At 38.2% G+C, this 27,044-nt stretch overlaps 1 protein-coding gene across 2 annotated transcripts in view; it reads left to right on the forward strand.

Moving 5' to 3' along the window:
• Positions 1-27,044, forward strand: part of neurl1aa (neuralized E3 ubiquitin protein ligase 1Aa) — an 86,527-nt gene that overhangs the window by 20,328 nt on the left and 39,155 nt on the right. The window contains exon 1 of one of the 2 annotated variants that reach the window (XM_047803399.1): positions 16,959-17,291. The exons of the other annotated variant lie outside the window; for it this stretch is intronic. Within the exon in view, the coding sequence (XP_047659355.1) occupies positions 17,258-17,291 (34 nt within the window). The 5' untranslated portion in view covers positions 16,959-17,257. Of the gene's footprint in view, positions 1-16,958; positions 17,292-27,044 lie in introns of those variants that run through there. 2 annotated transcript variants of the gene reach the window in all.

A 27,044-nucleotide genomic window follows, 5' to 3' on the forward strand; every position in this document is an offset into this window, starting at 1 on the left:
GTGTGTGTGTGTGTGTGTGTGTGTGTGTGTGTGTGTGTGTGTGTGTGTGTGTGTGTGTGTGTGTGTGTGTGTGTGAGAGAGAGAGAGACAGAGACAGAGACAGAGACACTATAAATATCACTACAGATTTTCAGCGCATTTGCCAGGATAAGCAGCTGCAAGTATGTCAATGTTACACAACCATCCCACTGGGACAATATAATGTATGTTATTATATTTCAGTATCTAGAGACATGTACCTGGGACGTTCTATTCTGTCTAATCATAATTCATTAACTATAAAACCTTTATTGTACTTCAATGCTACATATTACTTCATCCATACCTTATTCAGTCCTTAGTTGGATGTAAAACAAATCATTTTCTTCATGTCTATTGCACTATCTTGGTGTCTCTTTGATTTTTTTTTTCTCAATCAGACTGTTGTCCCATAATCCCCTGCTGTCACCCAACATCCTCCCCAGTGGCAGATGGCTAAAAGGGATAAATAATGCAGAATAAGAAGGTAATCTTGCCTGCACATGGGCCTGTACTCTAGATGATCCTAGCAGAGAGAAAGAGAGAGAGAGAGAGAGAGAGAGAGAGAGAGAGAGAGAGAGAGAGAGAGAGAGAGAGAGAGAGAGAGAGAGAGAGAGAGAGAAGGATGAATATGTATTAGGGATGTAACAGCATTATTTGGAATGAACAGATGATGTGATCTAAACGGATAACAATACAGATACAACTAAAAGACAAACTATTGGTTTTGGTTGGTTGGTTGTTGTTTGGATGATTGGCAATGTATTCACAAAGTTCATTCATCCTTAGTTTAAATTAGGCTACTAGTTAGTTATATTATCAGAAATAGTACCAATTATATTTTAGGTGCAAAAAAAAAAAAAAATGAAGCCTGTTTTGTTGTGTCTGAATTTTCTATGATCAGAATTGTATTCGTCCTTTCACTCCACAGAAGTGGATAATGGCTCATATGAATGTAGGCACTCAGGACTGCAAACTTACATATGTATTTCTGGTTTTCTTTAGCATACTAGGGGAAAAAAATTCCAGAAATGCTAAAAAAACAAAAACGTTTAGTTTTTTCCCGCAAAATCTTCCCAACTTCAAAATATATAATGATATCAAACCTATTCTGCTGACGTTTATCGTTTATCTGCTGGATTTGATCATTTCAGCAAGTCAAAATAGCAGATTTTACCTTGTGCTATTCTGTTATATACGGTAACTGTTGCCACACAGTATTAAAAGAACATATATAATAAAATGCAATATAATAGGATGTGGCAGACTTGTGTAATATAAGCTGCAGGATAATTAAGGTGGAAGCCATATTGTTAAAGGAAACTCCAGGTATGTCATTTACAATCTAAATAGCGCACCAAAAAACTGAATAAACAAACAAGTACAGTAGGTACTTTGAATACATGTAACTGTTTGTAATGTAATACTTTTGGATTTAGTTTAACATGAGTCTCCAACAGCACAGAGGTTAGTTTTTTTGACTTTTCTCTCTTTCTGGCTGCATTTGCATATGAAAGAGCTCCAAATCAAGACCCTTTGAATTGTCCGTTTAAACGTTGGCTAGAACGATAAATCAGTGAGAGCACTAATTTAACACCTCTGTCTTTTCAACTGCAAGACTTTTTATCTTCTAGTCTTACAGTTAACCCTTCTGCACCTCTACACAGGTATAAAAAATGAGCCAAGTTTAATTTAATGGCTTGAGTTTATCTGGACATGTGTGTCAGCATGCTGAGTACAACATTACTGATAACACTGGCGCTTTTCACACTGGTGCTTTTGCTTAGGTCCAAAGCCGAGTGTGTTTGTTCCCATTGCCACTGCGCTGTTGGTCTGGTTTTTAGAATCGCTTGATTTTATCAAACCGCAGCGCATTCATGTTTATCATACATCATCACAAATGCACATGGCGAACAAAACAGACTCACCTTGGCAACTAATCATGCCTTCATCGGCTGAAATACACACATGTACGGTGGCCGAGAAGTGCAAAACACATTAACAAATCCGAAAACAAATTAACAATTCAAAAAACACATTAACAAATCCGAAAACACATGAACAAATCCGGAAACACAACGACAATTCAGACAACCCGGAAAAGGTAGGTATCGTTTGTGAATGGAAACTTACCGATATACAGGTATAGTATCTTATGTGTAATGTGTAAAGTTCTCCGTTTAAATATAAGAAAATAACAGAATTATTCCACAGTAACCCATTCCATCCATCCATTCCAACTTTTCCCTGCGGCAGATTGTTGAACTTCATGTATACCTTGAGTGACAGGTGTCTTGTCCAATGATCGCTAAGTGTTCCAATCACAAACTATACCAACCTCTTCCAGGTTGTCTGAATTGTCGTTGTGTTTTCGGATTTGTTAATGAGTTTCGTGCAACGATTCAGAAAACCCGAAAAAGGTAGGTATAGTTTGTGAATGGAAACTTACCGATCATTGGACAAGAGACCTGTCATTCAAGATATACAGGTGAATGACAGGTGTCTTGTCCGATGATCGGTAAGTTTCCATTCACAAATTATACCTACCTTTTCCGGGTTGTCTGACTTGTCGTTGTGTTTTCGAATTTGTTAATTTGTTTTCGAATTTGTTAATTTGTTTTCGGATTTGTTGTTTTGTTTTTGGATTTGTTAATTTGTTTTTGGATTTGTTGTTTTGTTTTCGGATTTGTTAATTTGTTTTTGGATTTGTTGTTTTGTTTTCGGATTTTTTAATGTGTTTTGCACTTCTCGGCCACCGTACACATGGGTTTTGCTACTTCATGAACAAGTGAAGACCCGAGTACGAGTTCTGTACTTTGGTGCACTTCCCTGTAAACTGTCAGTGTGTAAGCCACCATACTGTACACACATTACACTGCATTTTACTCCAGCTAACGTAAAATGTATATTAGTTAAGCTTTTTTGTCTTAAGTCTCATTTATTTATGTAATATATAGCATGCAGTACATTAGGTCTGGTATCTGGTATTGGTAATATGTACGTAGTTTATACAGAATTGTGACTGAAAAACAGTGATATTAATCTTAAATACACACACATTCTTCTCTCTATTTCATGTGCATCAGGGTCATGTGTGTGTGTGATAGTGCATCTGTGAGCATGATATGCTCCTGTGATTTTTGGCTGTGACAAAACATCTCCCAGCTGCTCAGAAGTCAGTTAATGATTAGCCCAAATCACTCAGTATGCACCATTTGCTTTGTCCTTGTGGGACTTTCCTCTAAAATATACCAGCTATAAATTCTGCATGACGGTTGAGCTCGCAGATGTCTTTAAATCAGCTTTCGTGCCCATCGCCCAGACAACCATCCTTTAACTACTTTATACAGGAATTAATACCTGAATGGAAATGTTGAAAGAGTAATGATGTGAGTTTAGAACATGATTGTTTCTGTTCCGAAAAGGTTTGCGGTTTCACATGATTGAGTGAACCGTCTCTGTCTTTAAGTGATTAACTTTTTACCAGTACATTGGTGTTCTATTCTGCCGGCAGAAAGAAAATTGACTTATGGAACATTTTCAGTTAATATAAACAACTGAATTATTTTATCACTGCAAAGCTGTTATAAAATTAGTCAGGAAGCTTCTGGCTTTCAGAGTCAGCTATTTTTACTATGATTTAGATAACCTTACAACTTAAAACGCTGGATGATCATGAACAAGCACTTAAATAATCAAACAGAGCAGAACTAGGTTTGATATCAGCATTTAATTTAAAGATATAAACATTTGTGTGAAAAAAACCTATCAGTCTCTGAATATATTGCCCCTAGTAGACTGTAGGTAAAATCAGAAAAAAATCATTCTTGAAGTATCTATTTTCATATGAGTCATGAACCACCACCGTGGAGCACTGTGGAGAATTCAATCCTGAAGGCAAATTCCATTTTTTTGGTATCTGGTGAAAAGAGTTTTAAAAAAGATTCTCTAGTCCAGTTCTGTAGCTGATGTTAAGGAACTGGCAGTGCCACAATTCACCCTACATGCTGACACTGCTGCCATTTATCATGCACCACAATGCCATCCCATGTTTTTGGTCCCATGTCTGCATTATTTTAAATCCACTTACACCATTTTCCTGAGTTTACAATTCAGTTACTAACACTTTAAATGTTGTCAGTTTCACTTTCCTTTTTTTTTTTTTTTTTTTGCCTCTGGTAAAAAGTGTTAAAGGTGCATTACTGCTAAGTTGTTTTTTATAACCATTCAAGGACGTACAGTACAAGGCTGTAAAGGTTTGTGTGTTTCAGACACAGCAGAACTATTTCTGGCACTGTCCTCTCTTTTCTAAACAGAATTTTACATATGTGTGGTTTACGTGTGGGATTTTGAAAAACAGCCAAGAATGACAAAAAGAGACTTGAGCATGTTTAACATCACCATTCCTTCCTATTTTGCTGCCTATAGCAAAGAGAATACACGTTTTCAACATGTTCTACTAGTAAAAGTACTAATAGTAACATCCCACTTGATTTAAATTCCAAGTCTCCCTCTGTGTGCTGCCTCGGCTAATAAAACAAACTCTGATCTCGTCTTGTAGGTTAAATAAAGGTTTGTTATTATTTGTGGCTGCGTAAATTTATATGTGATTAATTTGTGATGTTCCATAAGCCAAACTCCAACCCAAGGACTGCTGATTTGACCCTTGTGTCCATCCTGTACACAAAGAATGGAAAGATTTTACAAAAAAAATAAAAATAAAGGAAAAATTTTTTGACCTACAATAAAATGCAGTAGCACTCAATTCATTTTTTTCTCAGAGACCTCAAAACCAGAAAGAAAAAAAAATCTAATTTACAAAGGGCAAAGGAACAGCTGAATTCCAGATGAAGTTGAGGAAGTTTGGGTTACTTTGTTTCTTAAAACAGAGCAGAGACTTTCTACATATTCTTCTGTTACTTCATAGAGAGAAACACATGGATCTACCGGGGCAGTAAATTAGCCAAATAGACCAAGAATTCTTCAATTTTATGCTTTTAACGTGTGTTTAATTTGTGGTTTCTTTCAGAGCTGTTTACAATAAACGAATGTAAACATTGAAAAAGAAACATACATTGTGCAAAAGTTGTATTACAAATAGACAAATTGTGTAAAATGTTAAGCAGCAGCAGCAGCTCTGGGGTCAGTAGGAATGGTAGGGAAATGCTAAGCCCTCGGTGAAGAAGCTGCTACAGGATATGGTGGGTAAACGGGGTAATATTTATAGTTTGGGGTGTCACAGTTAGGAGATATAGATCTGTGCCTTAATATAAATCTGGTTTGTATGGAAAATTTACATTTATTCTTTTTTGAATCACTTTAGAACCACAAGTGTACAGTTGGTGAAAACCTTAAGTGTACAAGATGTGCAGTGTTCACACAATACACATAGGTATTATTAACATTCATTAATTAACATCAGATGTACTCCTAATTCCTAATCTGGGGTATTTTTACTGATTTTCAAATATTGAATCGAAATTGTATCATATCATTTCGTATCGTATCGTATCATGTGGAAGTTAAGGTTTTGGCAATAAAACGGTATCAGCTACAGGTCTGAATATATACAGTAGTGGCTAGTAAATGCAAAACACATCAGCAAACAAAAACAAAAAAATCACAAATTTGCATAAACACAAATGCAAAAAAAAACTTAAAATAGACCTTAAACAGACCTTACTGAACATAACATTGTCAGCTGATTGTCAGTGTGAAAGACTGCAGAAAATGTTGAGCAAGAGGAGATTTGACGTTGTACTTAAATTGTGCTGTTATTTTATTCTATTTTTTTATTTGTCACATTCACAGTACAACATGTACAACGTGTAATGAAATGCTTTGGTTTTTACATGTTCCAGTTTATTAAGAAGCTGGGGTCAGAGTTCAGGGTGAGATAACATGCAGCAAACCTGGAACAGTTAGGGTTAAGGGCCTCGCTCAGGGGCCAAGCAATGGTAACCCCAACCTTCTAATCAGTGACCCTGTACCCAAACCACTAATCCACTGATTGCTGTTATATTATTTTTACTGTTGTGTTACAGATTTGCTGTATTGTCTTTGATTTTGCTGTTAAATATTTAGCCCTTTTGTTGTGTTCATGTGTTTTTTTGTTCTTAGAGGTCGCTATAGTGAAATGCATATTGAAATCACTGAAAAACACTCACAGCTTTCTGAAACGTGATGTCTATTCTACATCTTTTTTAAAATCAGAGCTGAAAACACCCAGTGTGTTACTGCTGAACAAAACTAAAGCGACTGACTACAAACCACAACAAATCCCAGATATCCTCTGAAACACAACAGCGATGATTTCTCGACCGGCCCATCAGCACAGCCACTGATTAATGCAAAATCAAATGAGCCTCAGCAAAATGTATGAAAATATGCCACAGCTGGGCCATATTACTGCTGACATTCAAAACAAGAAAACATACCATTGTGATTGGAACTGTAAGCTAAATCCTGTGTCTGTGAGTGGAGTGAAGGATGAAACTACTACCACATGGACCAGTAGGAGTCGAGAACGAACTTCACTGGACAGAAATAGTGTAGCAGTAAAATCAAATACAGGATCCAAACTATCTCCGAGAGAAAGAGAGCAAGGATCTAGCAGCAGATTAGGCCTGTATGGACCTACAGAAGGTGAAACTTTACATTGTCTCTTTAAGTCACTTTTAGAACATTTTTTATTGTTCCTATTTCTTTCAAAACACTGACTAGTTATTTTTTATGTATACAGTGTATAGATAGTATTTATAATGTATAGTTAGTTAAATAAACTAGAAAAGATTGACCAAAGAAATCACAATACAACAGTCTACATGGTGGTCTGTAAATGGTGGTGGTTTCATGACACATACTGTACACTACACACTGCATGTTAATGTAAATAAAGGGTCATATAACCAAATTGTGGCGGTTAACCGGATTAATCAGAGAGTATGTATAGGAAACAGAAACATATGGCAAAAGACAGTGGAAAGAGTTCTGTATATTTTTTTTTACTATTTCATGTGTGTGTGTGTATATATATATATATATATATATATATATATATATATATATATATATATATATATATATATGAAAACAAAGCTAGAAAACGCTACATCAGCTAAGTTACACAAGTGTGTCCCATCCTAAATTGTTTTCAATTTCAGTCTGGTTTCTTGCGTGTTTTATTTCTCATATCGTCTATGGTTTGCTCCTCATATCGTCATTCCCATTGTTGAAAATGCTATACAAATTAAAATTAAAATATTATTCTTTTTTTTTTAACATTTCATAAATTAATTTGCCATATTAAGCAGTGTAAAAAGGAGTTTAGAAAACTAACTAACAAAATAACTAAATAAATAAATATTCTAGTTGTAAAGATGTAGCTGTTTGTTCGTGTCTAAAATGTATTGACCCTGAGGATGAGTGTCCCTGGCCCTACGTCTACAAAATATTTCAGTATGCTGGAAACACATAAAGAATAATGATTTGTTTAATTAAAAGGCAAAGGCATGAACTTCATTTCATTTGGTCCATGGTTCACAGTTGCCTATTTGTCGTATACATATGATATTGTATCATGTACTCGTTCCACAGTGCAACAATGGTATAAATAGAAAGAAAGATCAAATATAATTGGCAGGAATAAGACTCAGAGGTTTGGATGCAAATGCAGGTTGGATCCAAAATTGACAAAAGGCAGGAATGGTAATGTCACATACTTACAAAACTGAATGCTTACTTCACAGAGAAGTCGCAGAAAAAAAGATGCTGTTAAATAAACGACAGTGACTGAGAGACTGGGAGTGCAGATGGTTTATGGGTAGGTGGGACTGTGGAAACTGTGGGAAACGCTGGAAGTCTGTAACTTTAGCAGATGTGACGATTAAATCTGACAGACCTGCAGTATAATAAAATCCAATAAGCTTAGAGTAATACATGTCTATTAAGAATGTATGGAGAATGCTGTACGAATTGTATACATTACATGTCATCCTCAATACATTCTCTACAGACTGATATAATTAACTGTAGGTTTATTATTATTTTATTTGATTATTTTTTTTAATGCTGTTTTTGGAAAATGGTCAATTTTGGCAATGGCAGCACCATATTTTGGGATCTGGAAGCTAAGTGGTTAAGGTGTTGGATTACTAATTGAAAGGTTGTCCACCAAAATGCCACCACTGGGCCCCTGAGCCAGGCCCTTATCCCTCAACTGCTCAGTTGTATTGAGAAAAAAATTGAGATAAAATGCAAGTCGCTCTGGATAACGGTGTCTGGCAGATTCATTTCTTATAACATGGCTCACTACATGGTGTTGGTTTGACTACCTTGTTAACACAATCACATTGATTTCTCTCTTTAAGCAAAAGCAAAAATAAACAAAACAGAAACTACCTATATCATCTTTATTGTTCATAACTTGTCAACAATGTCATGAAAGCCTTCTTCAGAAATATATGTTGTGTGTAAACAGTAACAGAAATTCCAAAAAACTGCCCTTAGATTTTCATGACCAGTGAGTTTTGTGTAAACGAATGAATGATCGCACACACACACACACACACACACACACACACACACACACACACACACACACACACACACACACACACACACACACACACACACACACACACAGTATTCACTACAGACACAGTGGACAGAAAAAGACCTTTTATGATTCTTTGAATACAGAACTTCATGAGTCATCTGCAGATCCTGATGTGTGTATATCACATGGCATCAATATCGAAGCTGTTGCCACATATTTAATTCATGAATTCATTTGGACTCGGTTATTGCGTTTTTATTTTATTCGCCTTCTTTCTGTATTCAATATTTCTTTGTAATATTTTGCACATGGTGCTATATTATGGCACAAAGCTGCTGCTCAATAGACTTTTGTTTAGAGCTAAGGGGGCACCGCTGCAAGGGTGTGTGTGTGTGTGTGTGTGTGTGTGTGTGTGTGTGTGTGTGTGTGTGTGTGTGTGTGTGTGTGTGTGTGTGTGTGTGCGTGCACTCTGCAGCTGCCTTGATATTGTATTACAACAATGACTCAGGAAAATGTGTAGAAACAGCTTCATTTAAACATATAGTACAAAAACAGCTTTAAATCTCTAAAAAGTTGAATTCAGGACATTTGTCTATCTATTCTATTTTAAAAAGCAGATTAAGAACAATTAATTTTATCATATTTATCCAAGTATACAGCTATTATTTTATGATAATACTTCATAATATGGATATTTCTGTCTATTTTAGCCTGTCAATGTAACAGTATGAGCATGTATTTGTGTGTGTGTGTGTGTGTGTGTGTGTGTGTGTGTGTGTGTGTGTGTGTGTGTGTGTGTGTGTGTGTGTGTGTGTGTGTGTGTGTGTGTGTGTGCACGTGTGTGTGTGTGTTGTCCCTGGTGAGGCGGTGCATGCAAATTGAACTCTCTCAAACTACGATCACCGGTTGTCGTGGAAACATTGAGTAGCTGCTGCTCGAAGCCGATGATGGCAGTAAACATAAATGTTCACACAGACGCCCACTAGCTGAAGGTGACTGCTTGTTTGGATGTACTGGAGTGACACACACGGGCAGCCTGGTGTGTCCTTAATGGATACAAAAAGGAGTTAAATTTAGACAGAATATATTTATCCAACAACCGTTATTTTACTCGAACCTGTTTTTTGCTCAAATTATTATTATTATTATTAATTTGTGTTTATTATAATAAATGAGCATATTTTTTAGTGATACACAATCTCTGATGTGATCTGTAACTGAAATCTGGAAGAAACATCTCATCACAAAATTCCTTTCTTTTTCCATATAAATATATTCCTGTCCATTTCTGCCTCCTCCCTTCTTCTACGTGATGAAGTCGTCGCAGCTCCCCGTCTCCTCTGTGACGTTTCAGTGTCTCGTAGCAGATGTTAAGGCGGCCTTTCACTTTTTTCACAAATAACACTCCTGTTCTTTTCTCTTAGGTCCTTGAGTCACTCCCTATTCCTGAAATGTCAGCTGCACTACAGAGATTTTACTAGAACTAAATAACATGTAAATATATTCTTGTTTGAAAAAGCTGCTTTTGTTTAAAGCGTCTATTGTTCTGAACAAATCCGACGGAACTGAACTGAATTAGTGAATCGGTTCATTCTAATCCATGTTAAATAAAATCTCATGATGTTTACATTCTTCTCAGATCTACTGTATGATGCAACCTGTCTAAAAACAAAAAAAAAATCCCAATAATGGACCATGGATTACTCATTAATCTGAGAAAGTGTTTATACTGTACATAAAAAATTAAACACTGTGCTAAAAACAGCCTCAAAAGTGCTAATATCGTATGTAGAGTCCAGGCTCAGGAGACTCATCCTTACAGTAAGTGGGTCTATAAATCACACTAGACAATTTTATAGCTGGCAGCAGATGCACTGCACTGTTAAGCGTCACAAAGAATCAACACAAAAGATATTTGGACAGCCCAAGGCAAACAGACGTATGCATGGTTTATGTGATGCTTATCAGGTGAATACAGTGTGCATGGGGTATATATGTTGGGCTTAGTCCTGGTGTAAGATATTTTCTTTTTTTTATGGATCTGAATTTTATTCACCTCCAGAATAAAATAGTTTGAGATTAAAATTTTAACGGTGATGGAACACGGAAAATAATACTTAACACATATTAATTCTGATATTCTGCTGGAAGGTGTTAAGTCATTTTCATTAACAGCAACTTTGTCAGTAGATGCTGCTTTTTTCTAATAAGTTTCCATAGTAACTTCGAGTTCACTTGTCGGACGATCCACATAATCCATACATCCAATCATTTTCTGTACCACTTATCCCTCACTAGATCATTAAACCCATCCCTGGGGATTCAGGGCACAAGGTGGGAGACACTCACACACACACACACACACACACACACACACACACACACACACACACACACACACACACACACACACACACACACACACACACATTCACACACAACAGACAATTTTAGAGAGGCTACTCATGTCTTTGGACTAAAGAAAGCTGGAGTATCCAGAGGAAACCCTGGTGCATGGGAAGAACATGTAAACTCCAGGTGCACAGGGCTCAAGTGGAATATTTAGCCCCATCCCTGGTGGTGCATGGCAATAATACATTCATTCTCATTCACACACTACGGACAATTTTCCAGAGATGCCAATCAACCTACTATGCATGTCTTTGGAACAGGGGAGGAAACCGGAGTACCCGGAGGAAACCCCCGAGGCACGAGGAGAACATGCAAACTCCACACACACAAGGCGGGAATCGATCCCCGACCCTGGAGGTGTGAGGCAAACGTGCTAACCACTAAGCCACTGTGCCCCCTGCAATAATACATCTAATAATAAATGATAAGAGAAATGTGGTAGTTCAATGGTTAAGGTGTTGGACTACTGATTGGAAAGTCGTGTGTTTGAATCCCTGGTCCACCAAGCTGCCACTGCTGGGCCCTTAACCCTCAGTTGAATAAAAACGTAATGTGCTCTGCATAAGGATGTCTCCCAAATGTTGTACATGTAAATGATGCTGTATATTCATTGATATGGTGAAGTTTTCTAAGAGGGTATGTTGATATAATGTTTTTTGTTTCTATTGTCACAAGAGAATGAAAAAGTCTGGTGAGGAAATTACTTTAACTTTATTGAAAAATACCTATAAATGTTTAAAAATACAATGCGGCGTTCATTAATACAACGATTACAATCATTAACAGATTTTTGTGGTATAAATCACCTTGTATTGTGTAATCTGTAAATATTTTGAATGCTACGATAAAGTCAAAGCAAGTCTTTGTAAGAATGTACTTTTTCTTCTATACACCGTTAATCTTGTTTATTTATTTCACTAAATCATATTCAACAAAAGATCCTCGCATGTCCCGCCCAACCCAAACCACCATGACATTCCTCCACATTCCTAGTTGGAAAAGATCCAAATTTCTTCCATATTCTGCATTTCGATACTCAGGTTTTTTATGATTAATGTGTAATGATTCACGTTCTTATTAGAGAGCACGTTAGAGATATGAGCATGACGTTATGCAGAGCAATGTACGAAGCCTGTGAGTGGGTTTGGTGTAATTAATACATCTATTTATAAACAGTGAATCAAAGAAGCTCCAAGCAGAATGAATAATATGATGAGGTGCTCTATTAACAAACCCACTGCAGAGCGTTCTGTTTATCAGAGGGGATTATGTAATGTTGGACATGCCAGGATTTAAGGTAGAGACAGAAAGAAAAGCCGAGAGACATCCTCACTGGCTTAGTCATGTAACCACAAAGGCTTTCGTTAAAAGCACTGAATTCATACATACAGTACACACACACGCGCACACACACACACACACACACACACACACACACACACACACACACACACACACACACACACACACACACACACACACACACACACATTTAAACACCATGTATACCAGCAAACATATACTTTAGATCTATATTTGTCAAAATAAGGCTACACAAAAAGACACATATGTAGTGCATAACATTCTGAACATGCTTTAGCTGAGCCCCATTTACTGTATATGTTTAGGGATTGCTTTACAATCCCATAATACACCACAATAGATAGTGTATTTATATCATAGCCTAGCAGTCTTAAAATACAAAAAAAAAATTTGTTCAGTGCTGCAAAAGCTATGCCTCTGTGAAATGAAATGCACTCTAATAACAACCCAATTTTGTTCAAATTGTAAAGCCAACACTGGGTCCTATGGATTAACCCAGCATGAGGTGATTTTTACCCCATTGAGGTTGGGGTAAAGGATATTGAATTAGCAAGGTTGATATTTTAACGCAACTTGTGTTAGGCTTGTGCCATATTGATATTTTTCTGCTGGTGATTTACTATTTTAGAAAATCGCAATAATTATTTCATCATCCACAATAACGACAGGAGAATTGGCATTTCCACCATTCCAGGTTTAAAGAGCAATAAGCTTAATAATAATATCAGGAGCGACTTGCTGGCAGTGGCAATTGGGAAGATTTTTAGGTGATTTTGTAGTAATGTTCAGTAAGCAATTAAAACATTTACCCTAACGGTACATTTTCTGCATAATCCTTGTACAAATCTGAAATCTAATGTCCGCATGCCTGACAGTTTCTTTGCTGATGGAGCTGAAAGGGCCGGGCTTTCAGGCATTGGCAGTTAATATTTAATTCACTGACAATCCAAACGACAGATTGACATAATAAACATAAATATAAAACATAGTAATAACATTGTATAACAGAGTAGAATCAATTTAATAACAATAGAGATGTTTAATTTCTTTTACTTCAGACTTTTTCTTGTAGCCTCTTTTTCTCAGCAATTCCAGAAAATAAATCCTCACATATCCTACCTGTTTCCTTTCTGGTCCACATGTTTAAACCAGCATGCTGTTATTCATTATCAATCCAATTTGAGTCACATCGGCCCAACTGCCTGACCCAACAAACCGAACCTAGCAACTGAGTTATAAAAATAACCCAGAGTGTAGGTTTGATGCGGGAAAATAATTGTGAATAGCGAGTTACCAAACACTGTGTGTGTTCTTCTGGCAGAACAAGACTAATATCCCAGAGTGTGGAGCATGTAATGTAGTGTATAACATCATTTAGTTACTTATTGTTTATGATAATATATAAATCTATCTAGTCCTTCTTATGTTCCATTGTAGGACGTAAGGGACCGTTCTGAACATAATGTTTGTCAGGTTTGTATTGTACTAATGAGCACACACATAGAAACACACATGCAACACATTAAAGGCATTATAAAATGGCAGAACATGTTTGGGATTGATAAAAAATAAACCCACACACATATGCAGACACACACAAAACCACACATCACACAAAGGAAGCAGGAAAGGTTTGACTGCACATGCAGACAGAGATTTGACAGTACATTGCGCGTAGCCTCTTGGATTGATAGAACCCTGAGATCTGGTGTGTGCTGTGTATCAAGCTTGGCTCTTTCTCATTTTCCGATCAAGACCATTATGATGGCTATAGATCCACAACCTAGCCAGCACCGTTCCCGTCACCCTCAAACCAAGTACTTAATGACGTGCACGTTCCATGCACTAACTGTGCAATCTGCACGCCATGTGTGAGGCGGAATGCCTACAACTGCACCGCGGTTCTGGAGAAAGCGGTGATTTCATTTTGATCAAAGTCGCCGTGCTCTGGCCCAGAGCCTTGCGGTTTGTTATGGCTTCTACCATGGCTCTAATTGTTAAAAGGGACAGACGGCCACGGAGTAAATATTATTGCTAACCTGATTTTGCCGCACAATTCTTTCTGCGTCATCGAGAACGGCAGGATGAGGGACTTTAATTAGCTTAATTTTCTCCAGAGGATGGTGATCCTTTCACATTTTGCAGTTTCCATACAAGAAATTGAATTGCAGGAAAGCTAGTTTGCTCATAGGAAGATTCACCGCGTGATTTTGACATGAGAGCTGGTCGATGATGACATTACAGTGACAATATCGGTCTCAAAACCGAAAGGAAAGGAAAGTAATCCTGGAGTGGTGATGACAGGTTAGGTCACAACTCCGACTCAAGAGGGTCACTTTCTCATATGAGCCACAGGCATGTTCATATGTTGCAGAGACGGGCTTCCCAGAATGCCACAGTGGAAGGAATGTGAGTGCTAACCCAACCCATATCCCACCACCCCCACAACTCAAAGAAACTCTCCTTGGGATTGAACATAGACTATCCCAATTATTAAATACTCCCCCTCTGATTTGATTTAACCAGATTTTTTAGAATTTTATATATGGACTTTAACTGGTAAATGATGCAGATCAGTACAGTGTGTACAAAAGGAAGGTCAAAGGAACGTGAGTGTAATGTTGACTGTAGAAGCAATGAGAACTGTAGATATATATAAAACACTTTTACATCACATGTGTGTGTATGTGTGTGTGTGTGTGTGTGTGTGTGTGTGTGTGTGTGTGTGTGTGTGTGTGTGTGTGTGTGTGTGTGTGTGTGTGTGTGTGTGTGTGTGTGTGTGATCATTCATTCGTTTACACAAAACTCACTGGTCATGAAAATCTAAGGGCAGTTTTTTGGAATTTCTGTTACTGTTTACACACAACATATATTTCTGAAGAAGGCTTTCATGACATTGTTGACAAGTTATGAACAATAAAGATGATATAGGTAGTTTCTGTTTTGTTTATTTTTGCTTTTGCTTAAAGAGAGAAATCAATGTGATTGTGTTAACAAGGTAGTCAAACCAACACCATGTAGTGAGCCATGTTATAAGAAATGAATCTGCCAGACACCGTTATCCAGAGCGACTTGCATTTTATCTCAATTTTTTTCTCAATACAACTGAGCAGTTGAGGGATAAGGGCCTGGCTCAGGGGCCCAGTGGTGGCATTTTGGTGGACAATCTTTCAATCAGTAGTCCAACACCTTAACCACTTAGCTTCCAGATCCCAAAATATGGTGCTGCCATTGCCAAAATTGACCATTTTCACCAACACCAACAATTGACCAACAGTTAATTATATCAGTCTGTAGAGAATGTATTGAGGATGACATGTAATGTATACAATTCGTACAGCATTCTCCATACATTCTTAATAGACATGTATTACTCTAAGCTTATTGGATTTTATTATACTGCAGGTCTGTCAGATTTAATCGTCACATCTGCTAAAGTTACAGACTTCCAGCGTTTCCCACAGTTTCCACAGTCCCACCTACCCATAAACCATCTGCACTCCCAGTCTCTCAGTCACTGTCGTTTATTTAACAGCATCTTTTTTTCTGCGACTTCTCTGTGAAGTAAGCATTCAGTTTTGTAAGTATGTGACATTACCATTCCTGCCTTTTGTCAATTTTGGATCCAACCTGCATTTGCATCCAAACCTCTGAGTCTTATTCCTGCCAATTATATTTGATCTTTCTTTCTATTTATACCATTGCTCATTGTTGCACTGTGGAACGAGTACATGATACAATATCATATGTGTGTGTGTGTGTGCGGCCAGCATTGTTTAAAATGCTAACATTTCTTTTTTGAATAAGAATAAGAATTTCTTGAATGTTAAACCTTTTGGATATTTTTCTATCTTTCTGTGATAGAATATCACTAATCAAATAGCCTGTATTCTTCTTGAATACTGATATTGTGAATATTATGTATATATTATGTGACTTGGTTTAAATATCACATGTTTATTATCATTACAGAGGTAGTCTCGGGTGTCGGAACGTTGCATCAAGTTTCTGACCATGAGAGAGCTTTCAGAACAGATGACTTGGTAGTTTCTGTGTAACATGAGATTTTTGCTATTTACTGTGAGAGAGGGGAAAAAAGGAGGCTATAATGTATATAATAACAGGAACCAACTCACCTCTTGAATGTTCCATGACATTAAATGCGACTCTTAATGTTTTGTTTGTTAATAAGTTCAAATTTGCATTTGCTATAAAAAGAAGTGGTATAAAAGCAAAAAAACCAAGTGGTATAAAAGCAATAAAGTTGTTACAGGAAAATAATTTACTTCAGGAAAGTGGTGATTTTACATGAAATGTCTTCATATGAATTATTTTTCTATAATAACCTGTGCCATGATGTTTTATTCCTTAATAATGTAGCTAGTCAGTGGCAGGTAGATCAGAATAAGGACTAGCAAAGTAAATCACATTGTGTAGTCACATGCTTTTAATTGCACAGAATTTGCATATAATGAACCTTTCATCAACGAGCTATTTGTCACAGACGAATAGCAAATGGTGTCCCATAATTTTTTGCTTCTTCTAAGTAGCATCATTGACAAGAAGCGACTCCTAAAATGGGCGTGGTCTGTCGCGGCCCCGCCTTTATGCAAATCTAGCGTGGAGCCTGCACGTATCCGCGTGCTCAATGAGTCCGTGTGTGAGGCGCTCCAGGAGGAGTGTCCGAGTGTTTACACGAGTCAAACCGCTCCTTGTGCGTGTGTGTATTCGCGCGTGTGTGTGTATGTTTGTGTGTGAGAGAGAAGGAGAGAGAGAGTGTGTGTGTGTGCGTATGTGTGTGTATATGCGCGCAAGCGCGCGCGCGTACGTGCGTGTGTGTGTGCGTGTGTGAGAGCGAATATGCCGTCGTTGAGGGATTGTTGTCACTTCTGCGCGACACAGTGAGAAATACACACGAAGACCAAGAGGAGCGGCCGGTGTCCAGCTATGGGAAGCCAAATAACGCGTAACGCCTTGTATGGTGAGGAAGTGACCGTTTAATCACATACATGCAGGCATTTATTGTCCTATCGTATTCTGTGGCTGAGCGTTTATTACAACCAATGCTTTTGACTATAGAAGTGTCATTAACGCCGGGGGGGTAGAACAGGTAAAAGGTAAAAGGGCTGTGCTTTATGCTTTGTTCCTGCTTTAGACACATACTGTATGGTATTGTCCTGTTATGTCCTGTAATGTCATCATGTTAGCTCTTATATCACCTTACATTACAACTGGAGGGGGGGGGGCGGTACAGACATAGGGGTAGAGAGAGGGAGAGAGGGAGCGAGAGAGACAGAGAGACAGAGAGAGGGGGCTAGACAGAGAGAGACAGACATAGGGGTATAGTGTGTGTGTGTGTGTGTGTGTGTGTGTGTGAGAGAGAGAGAGAGAGAGAGAGAGACATAGGGGTATAGTGAGAGAGAGAGACAGAGAGAGGGGGAGTGGGGAGAGAGAGAGAGAGAGAGAGAGAGAGAGAGAGAGAGAGAGAGAGAGATGGTGTGGGAGCTTCAAGTCTTTATTTCTCATTTAACAGGAATTAACGAAACACTCAAGTTTTCACACTTGAGACATACAGAACCTTTCCGAGACATTATTATAGTATCATAGATTTCTGATACAATTGCTATGTTTACAGCTGTAAAAAGGCCTTCTGTAAAGATGCAAAAGTAGCCAAGAGCATTAGAACTATATGCAATCAGTATAATAAATCTATGTACTGGAACTATACTGTAGGCTCTCTCTGTACTATATGTACTCTGTTCAACACTTATATGTAATCTGTACTAGAACGTGGTACTAGAAGGTATGTACTCAGTACTAGACTATTTGTACTCAGTCCACTGGAACAACGTGCTCGCTGTAGTAGAAATTCAGTACTAGATTCAGTACTAGAGCTCAGTACAAGAAGTGTATGCTCTCAGGTGTGCATACAGTATGCGCTCAATATGTATATAGACTCGATGTATATGGATTCGGTACTAGATCCGTGTTGTAACGCATGTCGATTGATTAAAAACAATCTGAAGCTCTGTCTTCACATTCAGAGACACCTTATTCTGGCCTGGAAGATATAGTGTGAATAAAGCAGCAAAGAAAACTTTGGGGAATATTTATGAAAATGTCCGGTGGAAAACACCGAAATGAAGCGAATGTAAAGAAGTCTGATGAGAAGCCTGATAATAATCAAATCACCATGAACTACAGTAACCTTACAGCCTTTATGCTGTTGCAATGAATGTATTTTCAAATGCAGAAATAGAGCTTGTCCTTACTTATGAGTTTGCAAGTGTGTGCATGTGTGTTGACGGTATTTTCCCCTATTTAGGAAACCAAAAGTTATTCTAATCTTTAGATGAAACAATTTTTGACGGCCTGAGTGATGCAGATTGAGTCAATAGAGTGTAAAATCTGTGCCCTGTAAACTGTTTCATAGGGTTTATCATTTTAAGATGTAATAACGTTTACAGAATCATTTTGAAGCACTTTATATTATTTTTACCTATAAAGCTAATTATGTGCTTTATACGGGGCTTATTATGTGTTCTTTGAGTCACTCTCTCTTTCACACACACACACACACACACAAACACGCATCAACACACTCACGCTTTGTTTTGTATGTCTCTGTGCAGCTGTCTGGCCTCAGGTTAAATCCCATACACAAAGCACACCATCATTCGTCCTAATTTAGACATTGTCGTATATCCAATTAGGCAAATATGGCCTGTGTGCAATAAGCCAGGCTCTCGGTGTTGATGAACGTTTCTCCTTTCCTCTGATGTCAGCTCAGATTTACTGTCTCACTACGGTTTAGGATTCGGAGTATCTGGGTACAGTCCAGCATACACAGGCATCTTCGTTTTAGGCTTCGCTCCAAGGTCAACACCCAAAGGATGATCAGTCATTTAATTACAACTGATTGTTTTTCAGCTATTCTCTAGGTGTACTGCAAGTGCAAGCATTCGGTCAAGGGTTAGAGGTGCATATGGCTGGACCAGAGCTTACTGAGGTTGTATTTTAGATTTTTGTTGTGTGTGTCAGGCTCAGAAGAGATCTGGAGATGATTTTACTAAACTCGTGTAGGATATACAAGCTAGAGCAGAACTGTGTGTGTCTGTGTATGTCTGTGTGTGTGTGTGTGTGTGTGTGTGTATGTCTGATTGTGTGTTCAGTTTCTTACAGAGAATTTTGGTTGATAAGACGAGAAGGTCTCTGAAAGGCCGTATTGAGGTATCGACCTTTGTCTATCATGTGATCGTGCCTTTTTAATGAAATATTGATTAGCTGAATGTCATTATGCTAGAAAATGGCAGCCAGCACACCTAATAAAAGGGCCAGGATGCTTGTGTATCGCTGACTGTATAGTACAATCACTTAGTTTAAAACGATCACAGTTTCACTTTATCATCTGAAACACATTTATTTAGAGTTGTATTCATTTTAATTTGATTAATTTGTGTGTATAAATAAAAAAGACCATAAGCACAGGCTCACATTTGCCGATCATCCATTTTTTTTTAATAATCATTTCGTTCATAAAATCCCTAACACTGTCCTGATTAATCACGCTGATGTTACAATGTGAAAGAAAGAGCCACTGCAAAGAAAGGCATGTGTTAAGACAAGAGCGGATATTTGTTTTGCTTAGTTCAGGTCTGCAGCGCCACGTCCGTCTGTAAAGTACGTTTGATAGCTGCAATGTCTGATAAACTCACTGTGACTTGATTAGATCAGCAGCCAAAGGGTTTTCAGTGCAGTCCATGACCCCTACCTGGGGAAACAAATGAATCTGTAGCGTGGTTTAAGGCAAGTCCTAAGGAAGCGAGTCTTTGGGGATTCATTAAAAAGAATGAGGCCCACTAGAGTAAGCTATATGATCTGGTGAAAAATAGATTAAAAATAGATTGAATAGCATTTATCTGTATAACGTTTGGCCTATTATTTATTTATTTATTTATTTATTTATTTATTTATTTATTTATTTAAGACTTTATTAGAAGTAGGTCTCATCTTTCTCATCTGGTTCAGAATATAAATAAATAAATAAAAAACACCGGTACACGCTTTTACCGCACACACTGTGGTATACACAAACATTTCTTTTCTACATTTATTTAGCACACTACATCATGATAAATACTAGTCAAGTACTTTTAAAGCTATGAAAGAAGCAGGTTTTATCAGAAGGGCAGCAGCAGAATAATGGCAGTCACTCGAGACATGTACAGTGTGCAATGTACAGATTTCAAGGCTTTATTCACATTCTGCAATAGCTGCACTCCTAGATGTACAGTTTATTCAGTAAACACCAGCCACACAGCTAAACAATAGCAGTGCATGAACGTCTCCTCCTTAATATCTTAAATCTGTCATCTTCCTGTTTACATTCACAATAAGCTGTCGTTCAAGTTGATACAACAGGTTCTATGCAGTTGTAATTAGAGGATTTTTTGCTTTAATTTTTATTGTTGAAAACAGTGGTTCTTAATGAGGGATTGAGGCACCGCCTCCATGAACCGCCACGATATGATTGATTAGTTTTGATTTGATTCAAAATTTGATTTTGATTTTGATTTTGTACATTAGTTGAAATTACAACCTTCCATTATCCATAAGTGATTATATATATATATATATTGAGTAGTTATAGTAAGAGGCCTGTTTTGGGGTCCATTTGATTTTTTAAGTCACACTTCCCATTGGTGGTGGTCCGCAGGCAGGATCCTGCACTCTCATTGCCATGGTTTGATTCCCACTCAGGGAGCTAACCCAGCCACCGAAGGGTTAACGCCCAGTGCCACAGAGAGTTGCAACAGGAGCAGTCTCTGGTGTAAAACCTGCACCAGATCTAATATGCGGACCATGTGGTCCACGGTGGCGACCCTGAACTAGGAGCAGCCGAATGAAGAACAACATGAAAGTGGAGGTTCGGTTCTATAAGAATTAGTAGTTTTATCCTACAATATATGCACAATATTTGAATAGTTGGACAATCAGGGTGGAACCTTTGAGTTTATTTTAAGTAAGTTCATGCAAAAAAACTTTAGAACCTCTGATTTAATGGATACACAATAGATTCAGCTCAGTTTTACTTGTACGAACATCGTCACAAAGCATGCATTTAGAAATAGATTTGTGAATTTATCCATAACAAGCAAGATAATTGACCAAGAGCCAACATTAAGAGAAGCCCTGAGAGGTACCAGACCCTGAGAGGTCCCCTATAATGTTTACACATATATTTCATAAGTTTCCTCTTCAAAATCTTAAATAACACGGCAATTTAGATGGAAGCGTAAGGATGTTGGGTTCTAGTGGAACAGTTCTGAGTCTCAACTCCAGCAGACACACTTCCAATAGACCCCAATCGTGACAACCTTGGGTCTGTTAGCATGGCGTGACGGAAACATATGCGTGTGGATCAGGTGGCACCGGTGCTTAGTAACCAAGCCTGCTGCCTCTCTTCTTTCTTGGGTCCATTGTGATGATTCATTCAAGCCTTCTGTCTAGCAACACAAACATGTATATGACAACAGGATACTACGACAACAAACCATCTACAGCGGAAGACTCTGTCATGACTCTGGGGTTCTTGATAACTTACTGAGCGATCAGCAATAAGAGTTTCTATTGAATTCTTATAGTGGTGAAAGAGATCGTTAACAGAATGACACAGCATGTCGACAATTGAATTCATGGTATCGCTAACATTATAACAAGGCTCTTCTCTCTCTATCTCTCTCTCTCTCTCTCTCTCTCTCTCTCTCTCTCTCTGTCTCTCTCTCTATCTCTCTCTCAGCTTCTCTTCAGAGAAACTGCAGGTTTTTCCCATATTGAAAAATGTAATGTTCTGACTCATAAAATATTGACAATAAAGACTCCTTCCAAAATACTAACCGCATCTCGTCTCAGATACAATATAACATTAAACACATTTTTTATTTCCATTCATGTCTCATCCCTGTGCTGAGCTGTTATCTGAAATTCATCAATCAACACTTTCTGAATTCACCAGCTTCCTGTTTTTAATTTATCCTGGGGAGGCTTTTCTGACAGGGTTTAGGTTGCCAGGTTGATGCAGTGCAGTTGAGATCTTGACAGCTCATACAGTATTGTATACCTTGGTCATTTTTGCATGGCAAGAACATCCAAATTATTTACGCACGCCTGTCTCTTGTACACGTTTGATAAACATGAGGCTGTCCAAATCTGTCCAGACCCGTGTACACAAACTTCCATTTACAGTGCGTACTTACTAACGGACAATGCACCAAGCATCACTTTCCCACCATTTGTTGCCATTTTACCCATGGTGCTCTTTTGTAAAGCTGACCTCGTAACAGCTGTGTGTGCTGAAATCCTGTTCTAGATGTTCTGTTCTGTCAGTAATCCAATATCTGATCTGAACAATTAATTCTCCAGTGGAACGTTTATGAAGCAGTTATTCTTACTGATACTGATTACGGAACATCAGACTCAGTTTTTATGGTAAACAAGCTCAGGAGTTTGCGGTTTATTAGGAGACAGGTGTACCGTTTTCATTAACTGTGCGTTATTACAGTTTTTTCTTTTATATATTACAAGCCCACACCCAAGCCAAGTTGGCACCTGTCAGCAGTACAAAACAAGCTGTAAAGTTTGGGGTGTGTGCAACAGTCAGAAAGCACACTGTTTTTGTGTGTGTGTGTGTGTGTGTGTGTGTGTGTGTGTGTGTGTGTGTGTGTGTGTGTGTGTGTGTGTGTGTGTGTGTGTGTACATGTAAGGTTTGATTAGTTTCTGAAGATACCTCTAAACTATTACACTTATGTCACAATAGCCCCATTTCCCCCCTTAATCTAAACAAGCTGAAATCTGGACTGTGATGTCTGGACTTGGTTGCACTGGAAGATTCTCTGTACAAGTTAAAATACAACGATCAGTCACACCATTTAAACCATTGACGGGTGAAGTAAACGTTACAGTCAAATTGATTACCTTGTTACAGTGGCACCTGTCCAGCCCATTAAACAGTCAGTTCTCAAGGTTGACATGTTGGAAGCAGGAAAAATGGACATGCGTAAGGATCTTAGCGGCTTTGACAAGTGCCAGATCGTGATGGCAAGACACCTGGGTCAAAATGTCTCCAAAATGGCAGGTCTTGTTTAGTTTCCACAATATGCAGTCTGCTAGTACCAAACAAATTTGGTCTATAAAGAACAACCAGTGAACCAGTGAGAAGGTCATGGGCATCCGTGGCTCATTGATGCGTTGTGAGCAAAAGCCTGTATGGTCTGATCTCACAGAAGAGCTGCTGTAGCAGAAATTTGTGAGAATTAATGCTGGCTATGATGTCAGAACACACAGGGTATCAGAGATTATTGTGTATGTGGGGCAGACAGGGAAAGTGCCCATGTTGACCACTGCCCAGAGCCAAAAGCATCCCCAATGGGAACTTGAGCATTAGAACTGTACGATTGAGAATGGAAGAAGGTGGCATGGTCTGATAAATCATGGTTTCTTTTACATCATGTGGATGACCAAGTGCATGTGTGTCATACCCCTTACTAGGGGAAGAGATGGCACCAGGATGCACTATGGGATGAAGGCAAGCCAGTGGAGGCAGTGTGATACTTTGGACAATGATCTGCTGGAATGGAACATTGGACCCTGACATCTACGGATGTTATTTTGACAAGTTCTACCTACATACCTGCTGCAGACCAGGTACACCCCTTCATGGCAACAGTATTTCTTAATGCCTCTGGCCTCTTTCAGGAGGGTAATGCTTCCTCCCACATTGAAAAAAAAATGTTCAGGAACATTTTGAGGAACATGACAAAGAGTTCAAGGTGTTGCCTCTAGATTCCCCAGATCTCAATCCAATCAAGCATGTGTGTGATGTGCTGGACAGACATGTCTGATCCAAGGCAGCTTTACCTCTTAACATACTGTACTTAAAGGATCTGCTGGTAAAATCTTGGTGCCTGATACAACAGAACACCTTCAGAGGTCTTGTGGAGTTTATAACTTGACGAGTCAGAGCTGTGGCAGCACAAGGAGGATCTACACAAACCACACCTTAGCAAACTATAGAATCACATCACAGAAACCCAACAGCTGAAGGACATTTACACTAAAAAGAAATATGAACATAAATAAATCGACCTATGCTTTTATTTGTGCCTAACGTTAAATGTTAGTTGAACAGTTAAATGCTGTTCTTGAATAATCCCTGATACAATGCATAAATAATTAACTTTAGAGAAATGCACTGACTCCTGGACCTTTCTTGTCTATTAGTGTTTTAAAATGGTCATTGTGTCTAATGCTAACAGACCTACACACACCTCCTACATTATACTAAGTAAGCAAATCAAATATATTATATCAATATTTGCATAGCCAACTGACAGAGCTATTAGTAGAGTTTATTTGCATATCATCTATTATTTGACAGTTACTGAGATGTTTTTTATGCACGTTCCTGTAAGATGCTGTATTTGAGACACCACTACAGATGCTTGATCCCGGTATTACGAGAACACGGCAACAAAGCAGTTTATTTTATTTGGAACCTGCACTTTAAATGCATTTCTCCTTCGCCACAGGTTTTACACATTTGACTTGTAAGTTTAGTTTAAGGCGTTTCTGCAACTCCAACAGATCCTTGTGCCGGGTTTAAACTTTCCTATCTTCTGTTTTGGAAACTATTTTACAGCGACAATATCAGCATGTTGTATGTTTTGTGTGTGCCTCGTGTGCTTACACATAACACAACATGCCTGAATAAGCCTTTATTTATTTGTCACATGAACGTAACAGCACAGTGAAACGAGTGAAGTCGGTGCCAGAGCTCACAGTCAGCCATGATACAGTGACCCATGAACAAAGAGTGTTAATGGCCCAGCGGTGGCAGCGCTGAGGTTTGAACCCCAAACGTCTGATCAACAAACCACAGCCCGTATTCATGAAAATTCTCAGTGTTCCTAGTGATGAAATTCTAAGAAAACTCAGAGAAATGCAGGCATTTCACCCTTAAAACTGTTTGTTATAGGCCAGATTTTAAAAGCACAACCATTTTTTATTAGATAACCAATCGCAGTGTCGTACCTAGTATCAGGGTTAAGCCCCGCCTCCTCACAAAGATAAAATCTTTTGTATTTTCTTTGCTCCTGAGCTAAGATTAAGCTAAGATTCTAAGTTTCTTTCCATTTTTAAGCTAAATTAAGAGCTCAATGAGACGATTCTTAGAATCTTTATGATTACGGGCCTAGAGCCTTAACTGTTTTAAGCCAAACAGTTAAATACGACAAACACATTTCTGACTTAGAAGTGAGTTCATAGTCATGGTTGTAGTATAAAAAAAAACACATTCAAGTAAACATTTCTACGTTTTTCACATCTTGCTTATTTCTGACTATAATTGAAGTAAAAGTAGTTGAAGCTTCAAGTATCAGTATTGGTGTGTAAAGCGGGAGACAGCGAGTGTAGCCATGACTCATATATTTATTTCATGTCGTCATTGTTTAGTAATAGGGAATTTATTATTTATTATTCCATGCATAATATAAAAATATTTATATTTAGACAGACTTGACAAATTTGTTGCTTTTCACAAGGAGCCGGCAGTTGTTTTGTTTTAAAGTTCTCTCACAGCTTAGGTTTCGGACCTCGTTTCTCCCTTTTTCCTTGTGTAGAACACTCACAGTCGTGAGCTACAACATCTACGCTCACCGGTCACATGGAATAAAGAGGAAATCGTGCTGCTTTATTCTCTGTAATGGTGGCTGCATCGTCACTGCTTTTGGAACCACACTACTTGTAGAACATCTCTATGATACAGTACCGGATATTCATGGGTTTGTTGACAAGCCAAACAGGAGCCTTGGAGTTGTTGTTTTTTTGAATATTTAGAATCTGCTGTTGTGATAAAAAATAAATAAATAAATAAACAAAAAAAAAGCAAATTCTAGCTTTTTTTTATTGAGAAATATCGTCTGTAGAATGTTATCAGATTTTGCGAGATAATGCTTCATCTTCCAGCTCCAGTCCTGCTCATCCGTAGTTAATGAGTAGCCTGTATGTTGGCACTTGATGTTAGGAAGCTAATTACCCAGTAATTATGCACTAATTGCGCACGTTTATTTGATTAGTCGAAGTCCATGTTTCCCATGATTGTGGATTGGCACTGACCAGATACCCAAGACCCCTAGAGTAGTTTATTAAACTTCATTGCAAAAACAAAATGTAATTGTAATTTGTTCATTCTTCCTAATTCAGGAATTATAGCAAACTAAATGGGGAGTGAGAGAGAGAAAGAGAGAGAGCTGGTGGGGTGGTGTTGAGAAATGTTCGTCTGTTGGAGTGTATGATCACAATGTACCACAGGCTCATCTGTGCATCCTTATGTAAGAGCTTTCTGCTGTGCGCAAGTTATTTGGTGAAATAACGGGTTTCCATAGAAATAGCAGCACCGTGATACAGCTCACAGAAAGCAGTGAGAGTGTGTGTGTGTGTGTGTGTGTGTGTGTGTGTGTGTGTGTGTGTGTGTATGTGTGTGTGTGCGTGCATCTACACTGACTCTGTAACACTCGGTGGCATGCTTTATGACTGGAAGCAATGATAAGACATGTCATATCTGCTATATTGGGAACATACTCTATATTTTGCATCTATGCTGTACAGTCTGTTCATTTGAACCTGCAATGTGTGTATCATTCTGCACCACTATTTAAATGTAGATCATAAATGTTTT

Source organism: Tachysurus fulvidraco, chromosome 18 (genome assembly GCF_022655615.1).
Source record: "Tachysurus fulvidraco isolate hzauxx_2018 chromosome 18, HZAU_PFXX_2.0, whole genome shotgun sequence".
NCBI classification, from domain to species: domain Eukaryota; kingdom Metazoa; phylum Chordata; class Actinopteri; order Siluriformes; family Bagridae; genus Tachysurus; species Tachysurus fulvidraco.